This window comes from Salvelinus alpinus, chromosome 24 (assembly GCF_045679555.1).
Source record: "Salvelinus alpinus chromosome 24, SLU_Salpinus.1, whole genome shotgun sequence".
In the NCBI taxonomy this organism is placed as follows: Eukaryota; Metazoa; Chordata; class Actinopteri; order Salmoniformes; family Salmonidae; genus Salvelinus; species Salvelinus alpinus.
Genome location: NC_092109.1, coordinates 31,194,373 through 31,215,080, shown reverse-complemented (window position 1 = coordinate 31,215,080; position 20,708 = coordinate 31,194,373). Strand labels below are relative to the sequence as shown.

Here is a 20,708-nt window from a genome sequence, read left to right as displayed (position 1 = left end):
GAAATATATATATATTTTAAATATATTTTCCTTTATTATTTTCCCCTAACCCTACCACCCCTCCCCTAATTGGAGTAAACTAATGGACAACAACACTGAGGCTTCTACTTCCAGTTTATACATACTATATACAGTTGAAGTCGGAAGTTTACATACACCTTAGCCAAATACATTTAAACTCAGTTTTTCACAATTCCTGACATTTAATCCTAGTAAAAATTCCCTGTCTTAGGTCAGTTAGGATCACCACTTTATTTTAAGAATGTGAAATGTCGGAATAATAGTAGAGAGAATGATTTATTTCATATTTTATTTCTTTCATCACATTCCCAGTGGGTCAGAATTTTACATACACTCAATTAGTATTTGGTAGCATTGCCTTTAAATTGTTTAACTTGGGTCAAACGTTTCGGTTAGCCTTCCACAAGCTTCCCACAATAAGTTGGGTGAATTTCGGCCCATTCCTCCTGACAGAGCTGGTGTAAATGAATCAGGTTTATAGGCCTCCTTGCTCGCTCCTTGCTCGCACACGCTTTTTCAGTTCTGCCCACAAATGTTCTATAGAGTTGAGGTCAGGGCTTTGTGATGGCCACTCCAATACCTTGACTTTGTTGTCCTTAAGCCATTTTGCCACAACTTTGGAGATATGCTTGGGGTCATTGTTCATCTGGAAGACCCATTTGAGACCAAGCTTTAACTTCCTGACTGATGTCTTGAGATGTTGCTTCAATATATCCACATCATTTTCTATCCTCATGAAGCCATCTATTTTGTGAAGTGCACCAGCCCCTCCTGCAGCAAAGCACCCCCACAACATGATGCTGCCACCCCCGTGCTTCACGGTTGGAAGTAATATCAGGAATACCTCACAACTTTGTGAATAGCAGGGATACCTCACAACCTTGTGAATAGCAGGGATACCTCACAACTTTGTGAAAAGCAGGGATACCTCACGACTTTGTGAATAGCAGGGATACCTCACAACTTTGTGAATAGCTACCTCACAACTTTGTGAATAGCAGGGATACCTCACGACTTTGTGAATAGCAGGGATACCTCACGACTTTGTGAATAGCAGGGATACCTCACGACTTTGTGAATAGCAGGGATACCTCACGACTTTATGAATAGCAGGGATACCTCACGACTTTGTGAATAGCAGGGATACCTCACGACTTTGTGAATAGCAGGGATACCTCACGACTTTGTGAATAGCAGGGATACCTCACGACTTTGTGAATAGCAGGGATACCTCACGACTTTGTGAATATCAGGGATACCTCACGACTTTGTGAATATCAGGGATACCTCACGACTTTGTGAATATCAGGGATACCTCACGACTTTGTGAATAGCAGGGATACCTCACGACTTTGTGAATAGCAGGGATACCTCACGACTTTGTGAATAGCAGGGATACCTCACGACTTTGTGAATAGCAGGGATACCTCACGACTTTGTGAATATCAGGAATACCTCACGACTTTGTGAATAGCAGGTATACCTCACGACTTTGTGAATAGCAGGGATACCTCACGACTTTGTGAATAGCAGGGATACCTCACGACTTTGTGAATAGCTACTTCACAACTTTGTAAATAGCAGGGATCCCTCACAACTTTGTGAATAGCAGGGATACCTCACAACTTTGTGAATAGCAGGGATACCTCACGACTTTGTGAATATCAGGGATACCTCACGACTTTGTGAATATCAGGGATACCTCACGACTTTGTGAATAGCAGGGATACCTCACGACTTAGTGAATAGCAGGGATACCTCACGACTTTGTGAATAGCAGGGATACCTCACGACTTTGTGAATAGCAGGGATACCTCACAACTTTGTGAATAGCAGGTATACCTCACGACTTTGTGAATAGCAGGGATACCTCACAACTGTAACTGTGCATCAGCTACTGTAATGTAAAACTCATCATAAACTGTAATGTGGGTTATTATGTATGATATATGTGATCCAGTCCCAACTCTGAACCTATCCCCCTCTGACATAATAGCCCATGTTGTGTGCGTTTGTGTCCCTGTATGCACTTGAATGCACCTTTGTACTTTTCTTAATGTTATCACAGGTCCTCGAATTCAGGAATTCTGTGCCTCTCAAGTAGAGCACAAAGTCGCCACACCTGTTTATTGAGACCAAACAAAGAGAACAGAGGTGCTGGGAAAGGCATTCTGCTATCCACTTCTGCTATCAGGCTTTAACTTCTTTATTTAACCAGGACAGACCACAAACATTTTTCATGTTGATTACAGTATGTCAAGGAAGAAGGTACTAGAGAGATGGAAGGTAGGCAATAGTGACTGAGTGAGTGTGTGTGTGTGGTCCCGTGTAGCTCAGAGGTAGAGCATGCTGCTTGCAACACCAGGATCGTGGGTTTGATTCCCACGGGGAACCAGTATGAAAAATGCATGCGCTAACTACTGTAAGTTGCTTCGGATAAGAGCATCTGCTAAAATGTGAGTGGGTGTACTGTATGACTTCCCTGATGTAGCTTACTGTATTCTGTTACCTATAATGAAGGGGAATAGTGGTATCCTGTTACCTATAATGAAGGGGAACAGTGGTATCCTGTTACCTATAATGAAGGGGAACAGTGGTATTCATTGACGTATTAAAAAGAAAACAGAAACAGTTGGGCACTCCTTCAGTGACACATCATTACCATAGTGATAATAATATAAACAGGTAGGTTAGAAAGTGCTGCAACACACTGCAATACAGCTCTGTCATGTACTTGTCTAGTGGTGCCATTGTTTTGTATATAATGCAGTGCAATCATGGAGGGAAACATTAATGAAAATGTAGGGAGCAATAAATGAATGGAATCTGTGGAATATTTTTCTTTTAATTATATCTATACTGAGCAAAAATATAAATGCAACACGCAACAATTTCAAAGATTTTACTGAGTTACAGTTCATATAAAGAAATCAGTCAATTTAAATAAATTCATTAGGCCCTAATCTATGGATTTTACATGACGGGGAATACAGATATGCATCTGTTCCTTGGTGTCCACATCAACAAATTAGAATGGTCCAAACACACCAAGATGGTCATGAAGAGGGCACGATTAAGCCTATTCCCCCTCAGGAAACTAAAAAAATTTGGCATGGGTCCTGAGATCCTCAAAAGGTTCTACAGCTGCAACATCGAGAGCATCGTGACTGGTTGCATCACTGCCTGGTAAGACAATTGCTCGGCCCCCGACCGCAAGGCACTACAGACGGTAGTGCGTACGGCCCAGTACATCACTGGGGCTAAGCTGCCTGCCATCCAGGACCTCTACACCAGGCGGTGTCAGAGGAAGGCCCTAAAAATTGTCAAAGACCCCAGCCATAGACTGTTCTCTCTACTACCACATGGCAAGCGGTACCGGAGTGCCAAGTCTAGGACAAAAAGGCTTCTCAACAGTTTTTACCCCCAAGCCATAAGACTTCTGAACAAGTAATCAAATGTCTAGCCGGACTATTTGCATTGTGTGCCCCCCTCCCCCCCAAACCCTTTTTTACGCTGCTGCTACTCTCTGTTTATCATATATGCATAGGCACTTTAACTATACATTCATGTACATACTACCTCAATTGGCCCGACCAACCAGTGCTCCCGCACATTGGCTAACCGTGCTATCTGCATTGTGTCCCGCCACCCAACACCCAACCAACCCCTCTTTTACGCTACTGCTACTCTCTGTTCATCATATATGCATAGTCACTTTAACCATATCTACATGTACATACTACCTCAATCAGCCTGACTAACCGGTGTCTGTATGTAGCCTCGCTACTTTTATAGCCTCGCTACTGTATATAGCCTCGCTACTGTTATTTTTCACTGTCTTTTTACTGTTGTTTTTATTTCTTTACTAACCTATTATTCACCTAATACCTTTTTTGTACTATTGGTTAGAGCCTGTAAGTAAGCATTTCACTGTAAGGTCTACACCTGCTGTATTCGGGCGCACGTGACAAATCAACTTTGATTTGATCTGTTGGTCACAGATACCTTAATAAAAAGGTAGGGGCGTGGATCGGGGGCAGTGTAACGGATGTGAAATGGCTAGCTAGTTAGCGGTGGTGCGCGCTAATAGCATTTCAATCGGTTACGTCACTCGCTTTGAGACCTTGAAGTAGTGGTTCCCCTTGCTCTGCAAGAGCCGCGGCTTTTGTGGAGCGATGGGTAACGATGCTTCGTGGGTGACTGTTGTTGATGTGTGCAGAGGGTCCATGGTTCGAGCGAGGGGACGGACGTAAAGTTAAACTGTTACATTGGGTCTCAGAGCAAGTGACGTCACCGATTGAAAGGCTATTAGCACGCACCACCGCTAACTAGCTAGCCATTTCACATCCGTTACACAGCGCAACACATCTCCTTCACATAGAGTAGATCAGGCTGTTAATTGTGGCCTGTGGAATGTTGTCCCACTCCTCTTCAATGGCTGTGCGAAGTTGCTGGATATTGGAGGGAACTGGAACACGCTGTCGTACATGTCGATCCAGGGCATCCCAAACATGCTCAAAGGTTGACATGTCTTGTGAGTATGCAGGCCATGGAAGAACTGGGACATTTTCAAATTCCAGGAATTGTGTACAGATCCTTGTGACATGGGGGCGTGCATTATCATGCTGGAACTTGAGGTGATGGTTGCGGATGAAGGGCACAACAATAGGCCTCAGGATCTTGTCACGGTATCTCTGTGCATTCAAATTGCCATCGATAAAATGTAATTGTGTTCGTTGTCCGTAGCTTATGCCTGTCCATACCCCAGCCCCACCATGGGGCACTCTGTTCACAACGTTGACATCAGAAAACCGCTCACCCACACGACGCCATGCACGTAGTCTGCGGTTATGAGGCCGGTTGGACGTTCTGCCAAATTCTCTAAAACGACATTGGAGGCAGATTATGGTGGAGAAATTAACATTCAATTCTCTGGCAACAACTCTGGTGGACATTCCTGCAGTCAGCATGCCAATTGCCACCTCCCTCAAAACTTGAGACATCTGTGGTATTGTGTTGTGTGAAAAACTGCACATTTGGCCTTTTATTGTCGCCAGCACAAAGGTGCACCTGTGTAATGATCATGCTGTTTAAATCAGCTTATTGATTATGCCACACCTGTCAGGTGGATAGATTATCTTGGCAAAGGAGAAGTGTTCACTAACAGGGATGTAAACAGATTTGTGCACAACATTTCTGGGATCTTTTATTTCAGCTCATGAAACCAAACACTTTACATGTTGCATTTATATTTTTGTTCAGTGTATGTGGATCAGATATCCGTGTCCAAAAGGATGAACGGAGTGGATGGAAGTGGAAACAGATGGTAGTGACAGACAGCAGTGCCCTTACTTAGGGCCCAAAAAGGCTAGAGCCCGCCCTGATCACATAGCATATATATAGAATAGCAATAAATTAGCAACATCTTCTCACAGCCCCATAAAAAAACTTATAGAATAGCAACAAACGTGATGTAAAACTGCAACATTTTCTCTCAGTCCAAAGGCAAAATGTGTAGAATTGCAGGAAATAAGCTATAAAACTGCAAATGTTTCTCTCTGCTCCATGGCAAAATGTGTAGAATTGCATGGTTAGCTTTAAAAAATAAAAAAAACTCTCCACCACCATGAGGGGGGCCTCCAAAATGTTGTTGTTCAGGCCCCCTGATGTGGTTAGTCCGACCCTTGACACCCCTCTTCAGTTAATTGACACACGCATTACTACATTATCACGGGAGCTCTATATCCCATCTCCAATAACGAAAAGTATGTGATATATAATATCATTTATCTTGTTAAATATCACAACCATAAAATAAAAATGTTAAAAATATTCAATATACACCTCCAGGCTGTGTTAGGGCTATTTGACCAAGAAGGAGAGTGATTGAGTGATGCATCAGATCACCTGACCTCAACCCAATTGAGATAATTTGGACCGCAGAGTGAAGGAAAAGCAACCAACAAGTGCTCAGCATATGTGGAAACTCCTTCAAGACTGTTGGAAAAGCATTCCAGGTGAAGCTGGTTGAGAGAATGCCAAGAGTGTGCAAAGCTGTCAAGACAAAGGGTGGCTACTTTGAAGAATCTGAAATACAAAATATATTTTGATTTGTTTTAAACATTTTTGGTTACTAGATGATTCCAAATGTGTTATTTCATAGTTTTGATGTCTTCACAATTATTCTACAATATAGAAAAAAGTTAAAAGAAATAAAAACCCTTGAATGAGTAGTTGTGTTTTAACTTTTGACTGGTACTGTATTGAGCCTTGATTAGTTCACCACCGGCAGAGAGCCCACATCAGAAGGGCTAATGATGGTGAATGATTTTCTCCCAAAAGTCTTGGCAACGTGATGTTTACCTTCATGGCTAGACTTATCCAGCGGTGTCCTCTTCCAAAATGATGTTACCTGAGAATTGGTCATTCAGGTTCTACACAGAGACAAAACACAAACACAGTACAATATGCTAAAAACTCCAATACAAATTGAACAATGTCAAATGCTTTATTCATGGCGCCACAAAAGACCGATCTAGGGGAAAGATGGAGGAAAGGTGGGGCAAATACAGTTAAAACAGAGGAAAGAGTTGTGACGACACACACAGGTATGTGTGCTGTGGTGTAATGTTCGCAATTAAAATTGCAATCTTATTAGGTGTATACAGCAGCTTCCCAGAATACAAGCATTGCTCCAGGTTGGAAGTGTCATTTCAGCAGCTTGATCAGCACATTCAGCAGGTGATTAAGTGATTAGTGATTAAGAGCATTGGGTCAGTAACAAAAAGGTTGCTGGTTCGAATCCCTGAGCGGACCAGGGACTTAACCCTAATTGCTCCTGTAAGTCGCTCTGGATAAGAGTGTCTGCTACAACATAGGAGTACATCATGTGGTTGGTAGATAACTTGATGGGTTCTCTACACCCCGAATAAAAAACTAAGGACACATTTTTACAGCGTCCGGAGACATCAGGAGCAGGGTAATCAAATGATTGAAGTTCGTGTTAATAAAGGGGAAGTTTTATTGAAATCAACATTGCTCATGGTAGAATTAATTTCCAAAGGAAGTACAAGCAAATCTGTATTCAAAGTATTGAGTTTGCTCTTCATGTTTGCATTGGTATGATTCTGGACTTTCAGTAGAAACACCCAAATTGTCTGTCAGTTGTGACTGCTAGCTAAGATATCTGATATACTCCTCTGAATCAAGAAAAACATTTTCTTCTCCAACTCATTTTTAATAGCAGGTAGTCACTGCTGAACAAAAAGGTATTTTGGATAAAACAGCATTTGGTGAAATTATATCAAATAAATACATTTAACAAAGCACCACAATATTGATCAAAGGCATGAAGTTGCACTGTGTATATGGGAAGCTACATTCAATTAAAATATTTAAATTTCCAGCACATGCACCAAACAAACTTAGAGAAAAATTCTAAACTGAATACGTAAAATAAGATCCAGCAGGAGAAGCTAGAGGTGCTAAATAATAAAAACACAATTCACATTAAAGCAGTACAAGCAAGAAACCGCCACAAAGGAGGGCCTTTTTCCCTTTGAAAAACACATTTGGACACTTCAGCCTCAATGGGCAGGGTCACACTTGGAAAGGACTGGGAATCAAATCACACTCAAGGCAGTTAGCTACAACAAAAGAAGAAAAACAATCAAACGCACAGACAGCAGATGTCCTATCACACAATCACAACCCAAAAGTATATTGTATGTTGGTGCTGTTTTAAGTCAAATTTGAAAAGTAACAACACCCTGAGGGGTAAGTGTACCAAGAGTGTTTAAATACTGGTCCCAGATCTGTCTAGGCTTTAGACCTCCGACTATAGCCTGGTCCCAGACCTGTATGATATTTAGCCAACTCCTCTGAGAATTGTTGCCCAGCTATGTATAAAACATGTAACATGTATGGCATGACAACTACACAACAGTCAGAGAAGTCTAAAACCTAGACAGGTCTGGAACCAGGCTATAGTCAGAGAAGTCTAAACCCTAGACAGGTCTGGAACCAGGCTATAGTCAGAGCAATCTCAAACCTAGACAGGTCTGGAACCAGGCTATAGTCAGAGCAATCTCAAACCTAGACAGGTCTGGAACCAGGCTATAGTCAGAGAAGTCTCAAACCTAGACAGGTCTGGAACCAGGCTATAGTCAGAGAAGTCTAAACCCTAGACAGGTCTGGAACCAGGCTATAGTCAGAGCAATCTCAACCCTAGACAGGTCTGGAACCAGGCTATAGTCAGAGAAGTCTCAAACCTAGACAGGTCTGGGACCAGGCTATAGTCAGAGAAGTCTCAAACCTAGACAGGTCTGGGACCAGGCTATAGTCAGAGAAGTCTCAAACCTAGACAGGTCTGGGACCAGGCTATAGTCAGAGAAGTCTCAAACCTAGACAGGTCTGGGACCAGGCTATAGTCAGAGAAGTCTCAAACCTAGACAGGTCTGGAACCAGGCTATAGTCAGAGAAGTCTCAAACCTAGACAGGTCTGGGACCAGGCTATAGTCAGAGAAGTCTCAAACCTAGACAGGTCTGGGACCAGGCTATAGTCAGAGAAGTCTAAACCCTAGACCAGTGGCAGTAGCCCTACATGGTCAGCCCCACAGCTCTCCCTGGAGGGCACACGCAAAAACAACAGTCCAATTCAAAATATCCAACTAACAGAAATACAATCTCTTGTAAGTTCGGACATAAAATTATACAATTAAGATGTAAAAAGGGTTTAAGAGAGAGTTGGACATGGAAGGATAACAAAACCGTGTGAGTAGAGATGGGGGGGGGGGGGGGGGTCATCTCTCCCCTCAGTGCGACGGCGGACAATGGGGGGGTGGACAGTTTTCACATTCCGGCAGGCAGCGTACAGAGGAGACGGGGGGGCTCTTCACTTCTTCCAAACGGTGTAGAAAACCCACCTGAGTCAGCTCATTAAGGAGAATGCCATGTAAACAACAAGTAACCACACGTCTATGTATGAAAGTATGCCTGTGTGACCGTGAATGGGAGACGTGTCTGATAAGTGCAAGACTCTTTTCTTGAAGGATACAGTTCCATATAAGAGGGCACACACACCACCTCCTTGGAGAAGTCTACAGGACATGAGAGCCTTCCCAGCTGCTCCTCATAAAGAGCCAGTGTCTCAGTCAGATTGGCACTATTACCCTGATGACACGGGGTTAAAACATGGACCACACAGCAATTAGGGGACAAAAATGTCAACAAAAGAAACCCATCGCACTAGGACAAACTTGTCTCTCATGAACAACAAAGATATACGAGACAGTTAATCATGTGTAGAGATGGTGATCTCAATATGAGCTGAAATCCACACAAGGGTGGGGTGACTGTATGAAGCACTAAGTGAATATGGGTCTCACCTGTGTGAAGTACTTCCCAGTAGGACGCAGTACTTTTATTGAGAGATCCAAGATAAGCTGTAGGAACTCCCATGTAGAGTCTGAGACAGAGTAAACCATCTTTCAACCAATTATGCAAGTGTTTCATACAAGCCCCGATTCACGAAACATGTTAAGATTACACTGTCCACATCCTAAAATCAGATCAATTCTTTGCAATGAGGTACAAGGCGGTGCGTCTTTACAAGAGCCCTACCAGTATTCATCATAGCATACACCGTTAGAACGGAATGGCCAAGAAGACCCCATGAGAGAGCATTTGTCACTCACCCTCCTCTGGCGCTGTGGAGATGGGGACCGCTGTGAGGTCATTGATGACGTAATCAAACGTCTTCCCTTCCTCAACATACTTTTTTAGAACAGGAACGCAGTCCTCTACCAACACCTGGAATGAGATAAGAAGAGATGGAGGGGATGCAGGGAAATGTAGTTATGGAAACACCATGTAGTAACATACAAGTGACAAACGTTCCATCTCAACTAAGGAGAGGTGCAGTGGACAGCACTGTCCTGCTCACCTGGTAACATTCTCCCTTCAAGTTGTCCAGAACACTCCCACATGCCTTCCTCATGTGTGTTCTACACCCATCAATCACCATTTGGTCGATGTAACCACTTTGTCAAGGCATTACAAACCAGGCACAGGGGAAGACAGATGACAGACCAGATAATCCTACCGGGCTACATCTCAAGAAAATGCTCATAAGAGGTTAGTGTTAAAATATTGTTGGTGCACATCCCTGAAGCAATATGTTAACTGAGCACAGAGCGAAGTGAAAAGCAGGGTCCTGAAAGGATATCTCCACCATGGTGATCATCTTTGGCTTGAGTTTGACGGCCTCTGCGAGGATTCCTCCATCGCCGCCTCCTAAGATCAGCACCTCCTTCCCTGCATAGTTCTCTTGCCCTCTGCCCATGATGGCCTGGGTGTAGGGCAGGTCACTCTCTGACAGATCTGCCATATAATCACATTACAGTAGGCCCCTTCACTCTGACAGATCTGTCATATAATCACATTACAGTAGGCCCCTTCACTCTGACATATCTGTCATATAATCACATTACAGTAGGCCCCTTCACTCTGACAGATCTGTCATATAATCATATTACAATATCATTAGATTAGTAAGCCACATGCCATGATTGAAACCCAGCCAAATGTTCATCTTATTAGATTCAGTTATCAGAAGTGAAACATAAATTGAACAACAAGTGACGTAAAAAAGTAAAGTAAATAACATAATTACAACAATATACAGTAGCAGTAGGTGAGGAATAATTCATAACAAAAATGGATCTAAAATCAAGGCCTGTAGGAATGCTATATTTGACTTACTAACATCCCCATTGAGGATCAGGATATTGCCAAACTGCTGTGAGTGCATGATCTTTATGTTCTGGTATGCAGAGTCCTCATCATATACAACCCGATCTATGTCATACTCCACCAGTCTGCCGTCTGCTGTGGGCCAGTATCGATCAACAGCTGCACCTCGTGTCAGAGCTGGGAGCCTGGGGAAGGTGGGACATGGTAAATCAAATCAAATTTTATTTGTCACATACACTTGATTAGCAGATGTTAATGCGAGTGTAGCGAAATGCTTGTGCTTCTAGTTCCGACAATGCAGTAATAACCAGGTAGATATCATGTTCATGATGCCATCATGGAGATATTGACAGGGGCTTATAGGGTAATCGTTTCACACTACAGCTTGTGTCCAGTCACAAGATAGTCAACACACAAGGCCACTACCGTAAGATCATCCACCACTCGAGGCTTACCTCTTGACGCTCTTAATGTTTCCATGTAGGAGACTTCTCAGCTTCTCTTCCAGTGTATTCAAAAGCTGAGAGAAAAATAGAATACCGTATTTGTTATTTTGCATATTCTAATGATATATTAAGCAAAAATATCCTAAATGTCAAAAAGGCCTACGAGACCACATGTTCGAAATGTTCGTAAGCAAGCATTTCACTGTAAAGTCTATACCAGTTGTATTCGGCGCATGTGAGAAATACAGCAACACATCAAACTGTATCTAATTAATGGAAACATTTCTTACTTAGGGTATTCTGAAGGTCTTAAATATGATCTTTTGTTGTTTTTTGTATTTGTGTTATTGTATTTGTGTTATTGTTTTATGTATGGATGTAAGCAGGTCCATTGTGAAGACAAGTTTCTCTCATCACCTACATTCTCTACTTGTACAATGTTATCTCCTTCACAACACTGCAGATCAATGGTAAGCAGGCCATGGGCGGTCACACGCAGAATAACCAACCTGAGAAGAGACATACAAAAACAGAAAAAGATACACATAGTTAAATTGAGAGAAACATAGAATTGAATCTAGGCTATAACTTCTCTCTGTCACTTCGCTCTCCTTCAACACAAAGCTCATGAGGAGAGCCATGGCATGACAGGTTGTGAACAATTGACCTAAGCTTAATGACAGCTCAGTGGAGAGCCAATGGGCAGCTGAAGGTTGAGCGTTTCTACCCAAAATGTGTGGTGTTGCTGCGGGTATATTCATGCAGGCTTAGGCGTACACAATGGCCAACCGGCAGTGTTTACCACTCACCACACACACACAAAACAGGAAGCGCCAAAGCCCTTACATCCAATAAACAAAGCCACTAAAGAGCTATGCGTTCATTTGAAAGTGAGCCATTGTGGTACCAATGACACACTTAACTGGCCAATCAATGGTCTTCCTAAAGGGTGTCTGACCACTAGAACACACCTGGGGTTTTTATTAGCCAGTCAGGGTATTGTTTTAAATGTAATTTAACTTTATTTAACTAGGCAAGTCCGTAAAGAACTGGCTAGTGTTTGGGGTAGCTACAGTGTTTGCAACTTCCGTCTACATTTGTTTTGCATAAACCTCGACAACCTGACACATTCAAACCCTACATACGCACACATTTACAACACAAAACAAACATCACTTTCTGCTTCTTTATTTTACTTGTATTATTATCATCATCTCCTCTCCTGATGCCTAGTCACTTTACCCTGCATTCCAGTACATATCTACCTCAAATACCTTATTATTATTATCTCTCCTGATGCCTAGTCACTTTACCCTGCCTTCCAGTACATATCTACCTCAAATACCTTATTATTATTATTATTATCTCTCCTGATGCCTAGACACTTTACCCTGCCTTCCAGTACATATCTACCTCAAATACCTTATTATTATCTCTCCTGATGCCTAGTCACTTTACCCTGCCTTCCAGTACATATCTACCTCAAACATCTTATTATTATCTCTCCTGATGCCTAGACACTTTACCCTGCCTTCTAGTACATATCTACCTCAAATACCTTATTATTATTATTATCTCTCCTGATGCCTAGTCACTTTACCCTGCCTTCCAGTACATATCTACCTCAAATACCTTATTATTATCTCTCCTGATGCCTAGACACTTTACCCTGCCTTCTAGTACATATCTACCTCAAATACCTTATTATTATCTCTCCTGATGCCTAGACACTTTACCCTGCCTTCTAGTACATATCTACCTCAAATACCTTATTATTATCTCTCCTGATGCCTAGACACTTTACCCTGCCTTCCAGTACATATCTACCTCAAATACCTTATTATTATTATCTCTCCTGATGCCTAGTCACTTTACCCTGCCTTCCAGTACATATCTACCTCAAATACCTTATTATTATCTCTCCTGATGCCTAGACACTTTACCCTGCCTTCCAGTACATATCTACCTCAAATACCTTATTATTATCATCATCTCCTCTCCTGATGCCTAGTCACTTTACCCTGCCTTCCAGTACATATCTACCTCAAATACCTTATTATTATCTCTCCTGATGCCTAGTCACTTTACCCTGCCTTCCAGTACATATCTACCTCAAATACCTTATTATTATCTCTCCTGATGCCTAGACACTTTACCCTGCCTTCTAGTACATATCTACCTCAAATGCCTTATTATTATCTCTCCTGATGCCTAGACACTTTACCCTGCCTTCCAGTACATATCTACCTCAAATACCTTATTATTATTATTATCTCTCCTGATGCCTAGTCACTTTACCCTGCCTTCCAGTACATATCTACCTCAAATACCTTATTATTATTATTATCTCTCCTGATGCCTAGTCACTTTACCCTGCCTTCCAGTACATATCTACCTCAAATACCTTATTATTATCTCTCCTGATGCCTAGACACTTTACCCTGCCTTCCAGTACATATCTACCTCAAATACCTTATTATTATTATCTCTCCTGATGCCTAGACACTTTACCCTGCCTTCCAGTACATATCTACCTCAAGTACCTCTGCACTATGATCTGGTACTGGTACTCCCTGTATATAGCTCCACATTGATCTGGTACTGGTACTCCCTGTATATAGCTCCACATTGATCTGGTACTGGTACTCCCTGTATATAGCTCCACATTGATCTGGTACTCCCTGTATATAGCTCCACATTGATCTGGTACTCCCTGTATATAGCTCCACATTGACCTGGTACTCCCTGTATATAGCTCCACATTGATATGGTACTCCCTGTATATAGAGCCACATGGTTCTGGTACTGGTACTCCCTGTATATAGCCCCACATTGATCTGGTACACACACACCAAAGCACGCAACAGGCTGACCAATACAAGGGCTGATTTTTTTGGGGCCATCCGGGCAAATTTGAGGCTTTTTGAGCCTGACAGCGAGCCATCCTCAACAAGATTGGAAAGTGACAGTGAAGATGAGACCTCAGAGTCTGATGTTCAAGAGGTGAACATTGAGGAGGTCCAGGGAGAAGACATGGAAGCCTGAGAGGAAGACAACCAAAGCTTTAGTTTCTAGACTAATCATTTTACAGATGTATGTTGAAAACGTTTTTGGGAGATGCGATGGATCATTGGGGATCATTCAATATTCCCTTTTGTTGTTCAGTGAAATCATCCCATGTGAAGAGTCAACTCATTTAATTAAAGTTCAATTTGTAACTAAATTGTTTTTTTTTCTATTGGAAGGATTTAATCATTTGCAATTATGTCTACTTATGAGACATAAGGTAAAAGGTTTATGTTTCTGTCTCCATATGATATGGTAAATATATCCAATGCAAAAGACATCAACATATAAATGGTATTAATATTAATGTACATATATTTCCATTATTTCCCATATATTCCTGTTAATTCCCAGGGAAGGTTTCCACCTCTGAATTTTCCCCAAAATGTGCAACCCTAGTTATAACATCTACAGAAAATAACAGAAATGCCAATGGGGGCGGTGTTAAGCTTAGGTAGGATCTCATGTTAAATACTGTTGAAGTAATATGGCTACAGGCTCACCTGCCTCACCTAAAGACCATTCTTGTGGGAAGCTGCTATAGACCACCAAGTGCTAACAGTCAGTATCTGGATAATGTGTGTGAAATGCTTGATAATGTATGTGATAAACAGAGAGGTATATTTTCTGGGCAACCTAAATGTTGACTGGCTTTCATCAAGCTGCCCACTCAAGAAAAAACATCAATCTGTAACCAGTGCCTGCAACCTGGTTCAGGCTTTCAGCAATCCGAGGAACTGAAGAAGGACTACAACATTCTCTTGAACACCCTTCTTTGCACAGGGAAGAGACCAGTCATCTCTGGTCCCCAGCCGTGCTATAGAAGGGGTTCGGAGCGTTACAGCCGCCTCGCTGCCCTAAACGAGTTCCTGAAGCTCTCCAAAAACACAAATGTCTCCTTTTGTGACAATTTTGACTTCCTGTGAGAGCAACCAACACTCTTTAAAAGAGATGGGATTCACCCTGACCGCAGGGGTTCCAGGATTATCTCCAACATAGCGAACTGCTTAAGAGACTGACGGTAGCAAGGATCTCATGTCAGATGATGCGGAAGTAATATGGCTACAGGTTCATCTGCCTCACCTAAAGCCTATTCTCGTAGGAAGTTGTTATAGACCAGTGCTAAATGTCAGTATTTGGACTATATATGTGAATCAGTCAACCTACCAGGGTATTTATAGAACAGGTATTAACAGAACAGGAACTAAATCATCCAAGTGTATTGATCACATCTTTACTAATGTTGCATACATCTTCTCTAAAGCAGTATAGACACCCATCAGATGTAGTGATGATAATATAATAGCCATAACTAGAAAAAAAACGAAGTTCCGAAGACTGGACCTAAAATTGTGTATAAATGAACATAAAGTTTTTGCAATGATACCTATGTCGAATATGTGAAAAATATTTGTTGGTTTGATGTGTGTAATGAGGGACATCCGAGCACTGAAGTATTTATGAAACTGCTTCTTCCGGTTACGGATAGACATGTGCCTATCAAGAAGCATGTATTGCACTTCGATGTACACAGAGGGAAAATGCCAGACTTTCCTGGCGAAAAGTTGAGGAGAGTTTGACTGCATCACTATTGATGTGTTGAAGGTACAGAACTGTCTGTTCAAGCAGTTAACACACAGATCAGACACTCATCGGTACAACACAAGACGTGCAACCAGAGGTCTCTTCACAGTCCCCAGGTCCAGAATAGAGTCATGACTACATGGAACTCTGCCACCCCCGGTAACTCAGGATAGCAATGAAACCAGTAAAAAAAATATAAAAAAATAAAGTGGTCGCACGAAGGCGACTGAAGAGACTGATACTATACTGATATGTAGGCTGTGTGTGACGTTTTAAATGTATGCGTTTCAGTCTTGACTAATAATGTTCTGTACTATGTATTATGCCATGTTTGACGTAGACCCCAGGAAGAGTAGCTGATGCTTTTGCAGCGGCTAATGGGGATCCTAATAAATACCAAATGTTATCAGTCAACCTACCAGGGTATTTACAAAAACAGCACAGGAATGAAATCAACATGTATTGATTACATCGTTACTAATTCTGCAGAAATCTGCTTGAAAGCAGTATCCAAATCCATCGGATGTAGTGATCACCTTATAGTAGCAATATCTAGGGAAACCAAAGTTCCAAAGGCTGGGCCTAATATAGTGTATAAGAGGTCATACAATAAGTTTTGTAGTGATTCCTATGTTGATGATGTAAAGAATATTTGCTGGTCGGTGGTGTGTAATGAGGAGCAACCAGACGCTGCACGTGACACATTTATGAAATTGCTTATTCCAGTTACTAATAAGCATGCACCCATTAAGAAAATGGCTGTAAAAACTTAAATCCCTGTGGATTGATGAGGAATTGAAAAACTGTATGGTTGAGAGGGATGAGGCAAAAGAAATGGCAAATAAGTCTGGCTGCACAATTGGCAAACGTACTTCAAATTGAGAAATCGTGTGACTAAACTGAATAAAAAGAAAAAATTATACTATGAAACAAAGATAAATTATATAAAAGAATGATAGTAAAAAGCTTTGGAGCACCGTAAATAAAATTTTGGGCGAAAAGGCAAACTCAGCTCCATCATTCATTGAATCAGATAGCTCATTCATCACAAAACCCACTGATATTGCCAACTACTTTAATGATTTTTTACATTGACAAGATCAGCAAATTTAGGCATGACATGCCAGCAACAAACGCCGACACTACACATCCAAATATAACTGAACAAAGTTTGAAAGACAAGCATTGTAATTTTGAATTATGTAAAGTGAGAGTGGAAGAGGTGAACAAATGATTGTTCTCTATCAACAATGACAAGCTACCTGGGTCTGACAACTGGATGGAAAATTACTGAGGATAATAGTGGAAGATATTGACACTCCTATTTGCCATATCTTCAATCTAAGCCTACAAGAAAGTGTGTTCCCTCAGGCCTGGAGGGAAGCAAAACGAATTCCGCTGACAAAGAATAGTAAAGCCCCAAAAATTATGTTTGACCAGATACAATGCTATTTTACAGTGAACAAATTGACGCCAGACTTTCAGCACACTTATAGGGAAGGACATTCAACAAACACGGCACTTACACAAATGACTTATGATTTGCTGAGAAATCGACGATAAAAAGATTGTAGGAGTTGTTTTGTTAGACTTCAGTGCAGCTTTTGACATTACCGATCATAGTCCGCTGCTGGATAAACACGTCTTACGGCTTTACACCCCCTGCTATATTATGGATAAAGATTTAGCTGTCTAACAGAACACAGAGGGTGTTCTTCAATGGAAGCCTCTCCAAAACAATCCAGGTAGAATCCGCATTTCCCCTGAGCACCTGTCTAGGTCCCATACGTTTTTTAATCATTACTAATGACATGCCACTGGCTTTGAGTAAAGCAAGAGTGTCTATGGAGGCAGATGACTCAACACTATACACGTCAGCTACTACAGCGAGTGAAATTACTGCAACACTTAAAGAGCTGCAGTCAGTTTCAGAATGGTGGCAAGAAATAAGTTAGTCCTAAATATTTCAAAAACTAAAAGCATTGTATTTGGGACAAATCCTTCACTAAACCTCAACTAAATATTGTAATGAATAAAGTGGAAATGTGACTAAACTGCTTGGAGTTAGTCTGGATTGTAAACAGACATGGTCAAAACATGTTGATGCAACAGTAGCTAAGATGGGGAGAAGTCTGTCTATAATAAAGTGCTGATCTGCCTTAACACCATAAACAAGGCAGGTCCTACAGTCCCTAGTTTTGTTGCACCTGGACTACTGTTCAGTCGTGTGGTCAGGTGCCACAAAGAAGGACTTTGCTCAATTGGCTCAAAACAAAGCAGCACGGCTGACCCTTAAAATGTACACAGAGCTAACATTAATAATATGCATGTCAATCTCTCATGGCTCAAAGTAGAGGAGAGATTGGCTTCATCACTACTTGTTTTTGTAAGAAGTATTGACATGCTGAATGCACCGAGCTGTCTGTTTAAACTACTAGCACACAGCTCAGCCACCAATGCATACCCCACAAGACATGCCACCAGAATACCTAAGTGCAGAACAGACTATTGGAGGCGCACAATACTATATAGAGGCATGGCTACATGGAACTCTATTCCACATCAGGTAACTGACGCAAGCAGTAGAATCAGATTTACAAAACAGATTTAAAAAATACACCTTATGGAACAGAGGGGACTGTGAAGAGACACACACACACGCTAACACACACATGGATTTTGTATTGTAGATATGTGGTAGTAGAGTAGTGACCTGAGGACCCCAGGATGAGTAGCTGTTGCCTTGGCAGCAGCTAATGGGGATCCATAATGAATACAAAATGTATTGTACAGTATGTAAGGGTACTATGGATGTGCATACTGTACATGCTTTTAACGTGTACCTAAAGCACCATACCCTGCTGAATCTGTCTGGCCTGACTGTCTTCATAGTGTGTTGTGCGTCTCATGTGCTGTATTACTTGTTCTTATTATTATCATCAATATTATCATCAAGTTAGACCGCTGCACCACTCGGGAGCGTAAGGCACTGCATCTCAGTGCAAGAAGCATCACTACAGTCCCTGGTTTGAATCCAGGTTGTATCACAACCGGCCGTGATTGGGAATCCCATAGGGCAGCGCACAATTGGCCCAGTGTCGTCCAGGTTTAGCCGGGGTAGGCCGTCATTGTAAATAAGAATTTGTTCTTAACTGACTTGCCTAGTTAAATAAAGGATACATTTAAAATGTTTAAAAAATATTTATGTTTTTAATGTAGCACTTCGGGTTTTTGAAAAGCGAACACACACTAGGCCTAATTCATGAACATTAGATTAATTCTACAAAATATGTTGGTAAGGACATAAATAATGATGACAGTGTTGATGTAACTGGTGCCTACCTGCCATTCTTGCCAATGAAGGTAGCAAGATATCCATGTCCCTCAGTGTCATGGACAGTCTCTGTCATTTCCTGTTCTTGAAATATAGACTGCAGCCCATGCACAGTCGTTGGACAGTCTGCTAAACAGAAAGGGGGGAGGGGCATTTCTAGGGTGACAACACAATAATTAACACAACACCATACCCTCCCATGTTTGAAATTCCTGTTTCAGACAGAATCACCATTAAATGGTAAATAAATTAAGCCTGTTAAGAAGGTAATATCTAGCTAGCTAAAGGAGACAGGGTTGCACTTACTGCACACACAAACTGTAGCTACCTTGTAACAACCACCAGAAATGTCAAATAATAAGCTAGATAACTATGTTCTTCATGTCTTGTCTGTGTACCTTAACGTTAGACCAGACAGTTGGCTATGCAGCAACATGCTAAAAATAAATGGCAGTAGGCTTGCTAATTTAACTTGCAAATTCTGCTTGTATGCTATTTTACCGTGAATGCATATACTATAGATATCAGACTAATAATTGGCCACTAGGACCTTATGAATAAAAAAAAGTGTGACCAACTTGAGATGGCTATAGCCTCATCAATAAACAAAGTTAATATTGCTATGCTAACTAGCTAGCTAGTCAAGCCTGCCTGTCCATTAAAACCAATCATATATGACGCAGACAGGCGCAGCAGCAGACAGATGAGATGCCTTTGCTAACCTAGCTAGCAACTGCACAAAAGGTCATATTACCCGCCTGCCAGTCATGTTGCTGGCAACCAGCAATGTCTGATTTGGAATTATGCCATCAAGATAGCGGACGACATTTAACTAGATCAATATTACTCAGCACGTCATTACCTACGTCCTCCGCGAAAAAAAGCACTAATCGTGCATATCATAATTGTATGATTAGTATATATTGGACAGACTGCGCGTACTGACAACGATTAGTTAGCTAGCTAACGTTAGCTAGCATACAGTACATGCGCAAAGGGAAATGATAGCTAATGACTCCCATGTTCTGTTATGCAGCAACCGTTCGTAGCCTAATGCCGGTGTGTGTCATTTACCTGGCGCTGAGAGGTTGAAGTCGAGGGTGTAATGTCGCAGTGCCATGACTGGGTACAGCCGTCAGCCATGCCTGGAGTAGGCAGCCGGTGTGAAAATGGAATTTGCGTGTGGGGACAGAAGGAGGGATCCGTGCTAGTACTGCCAGAGTGTTGTTTGAAGTGGGAGGGTTTGCTAGAGTGCAGACTGGTCTGTGGACACGCAGGGGGAGGGTCCGATGACGGCCACCTCGTGCTCACATGTATCCACAGTTCAGACTGCAGTAGGCTTCCTGTTAGTTGTACAGAGAGAGAGATGTTTCTTATTTTTTATTTTATTTTTATTTGTCTATTTTTTTATGTTTCTTATTTTCTTATGTTTTCTTTTGACAGATTACGTATAATCAATCCAGTCCTTTGCAGGGATGGGCAACCGTAGACCCGTGGGGCTCATC

The 20,708-nt window shown here is 41.7% G+C and overlaps 1 protein-coding gene across 3 annotated transcripts; it reads right to left on the bottom strand.

The window, feature by feature from the left end:
* Positions 1-6,515: 6,515 nt before the first annotated feature.
* Positions 6,516-20,456, bottom strand: LOC139552616 (spermine synthase-like). 3 transcript variants are annotated; one of them, XM_071364503.1, is made up of 11 exons: positions 20,278-20,456; positions 19,212-19,359; positions 11,641-11,728; positions 11,229-11,293; positions 10,783-10,958; positions 10,247-10,401; positions 9,965-10,054; positions 9,717-9,831; positions 9,408-9,487; positions 9,077-9,192; positions 6,516-8,945 (listed from the first exon to the last, which is right to left on the bottom strand). In XM_071364503.1, the coding sequence occupies exons 1-11, from the start codon at positions 20,321-20,323 to the stop codon at positions 8,915-8,917; spliced, it is 1,110 nt and encodes a 369-aa protein (XP_071220604.1). In that variant the 5' UTR covers positions 20,324-20,456; the 3' UTR covers positions 6,516-8,914. The 3 variants fall into 3 exon arrangements, with proteins under 3 accessions (XP_071220604.1, XP_071220605.1, XP_071220606.1); XM_071364504.1 differs by having other exon boundaries at positions 19,212-19,332; positions 20,278-20,455; XM_071364505.1 differs by having other exon boundaries at positions 19,212-19,329; positions 20,278-20,455.
* Between the last annotated feature and the right edge of the window lie 252 nt (positions 20,457-20,708).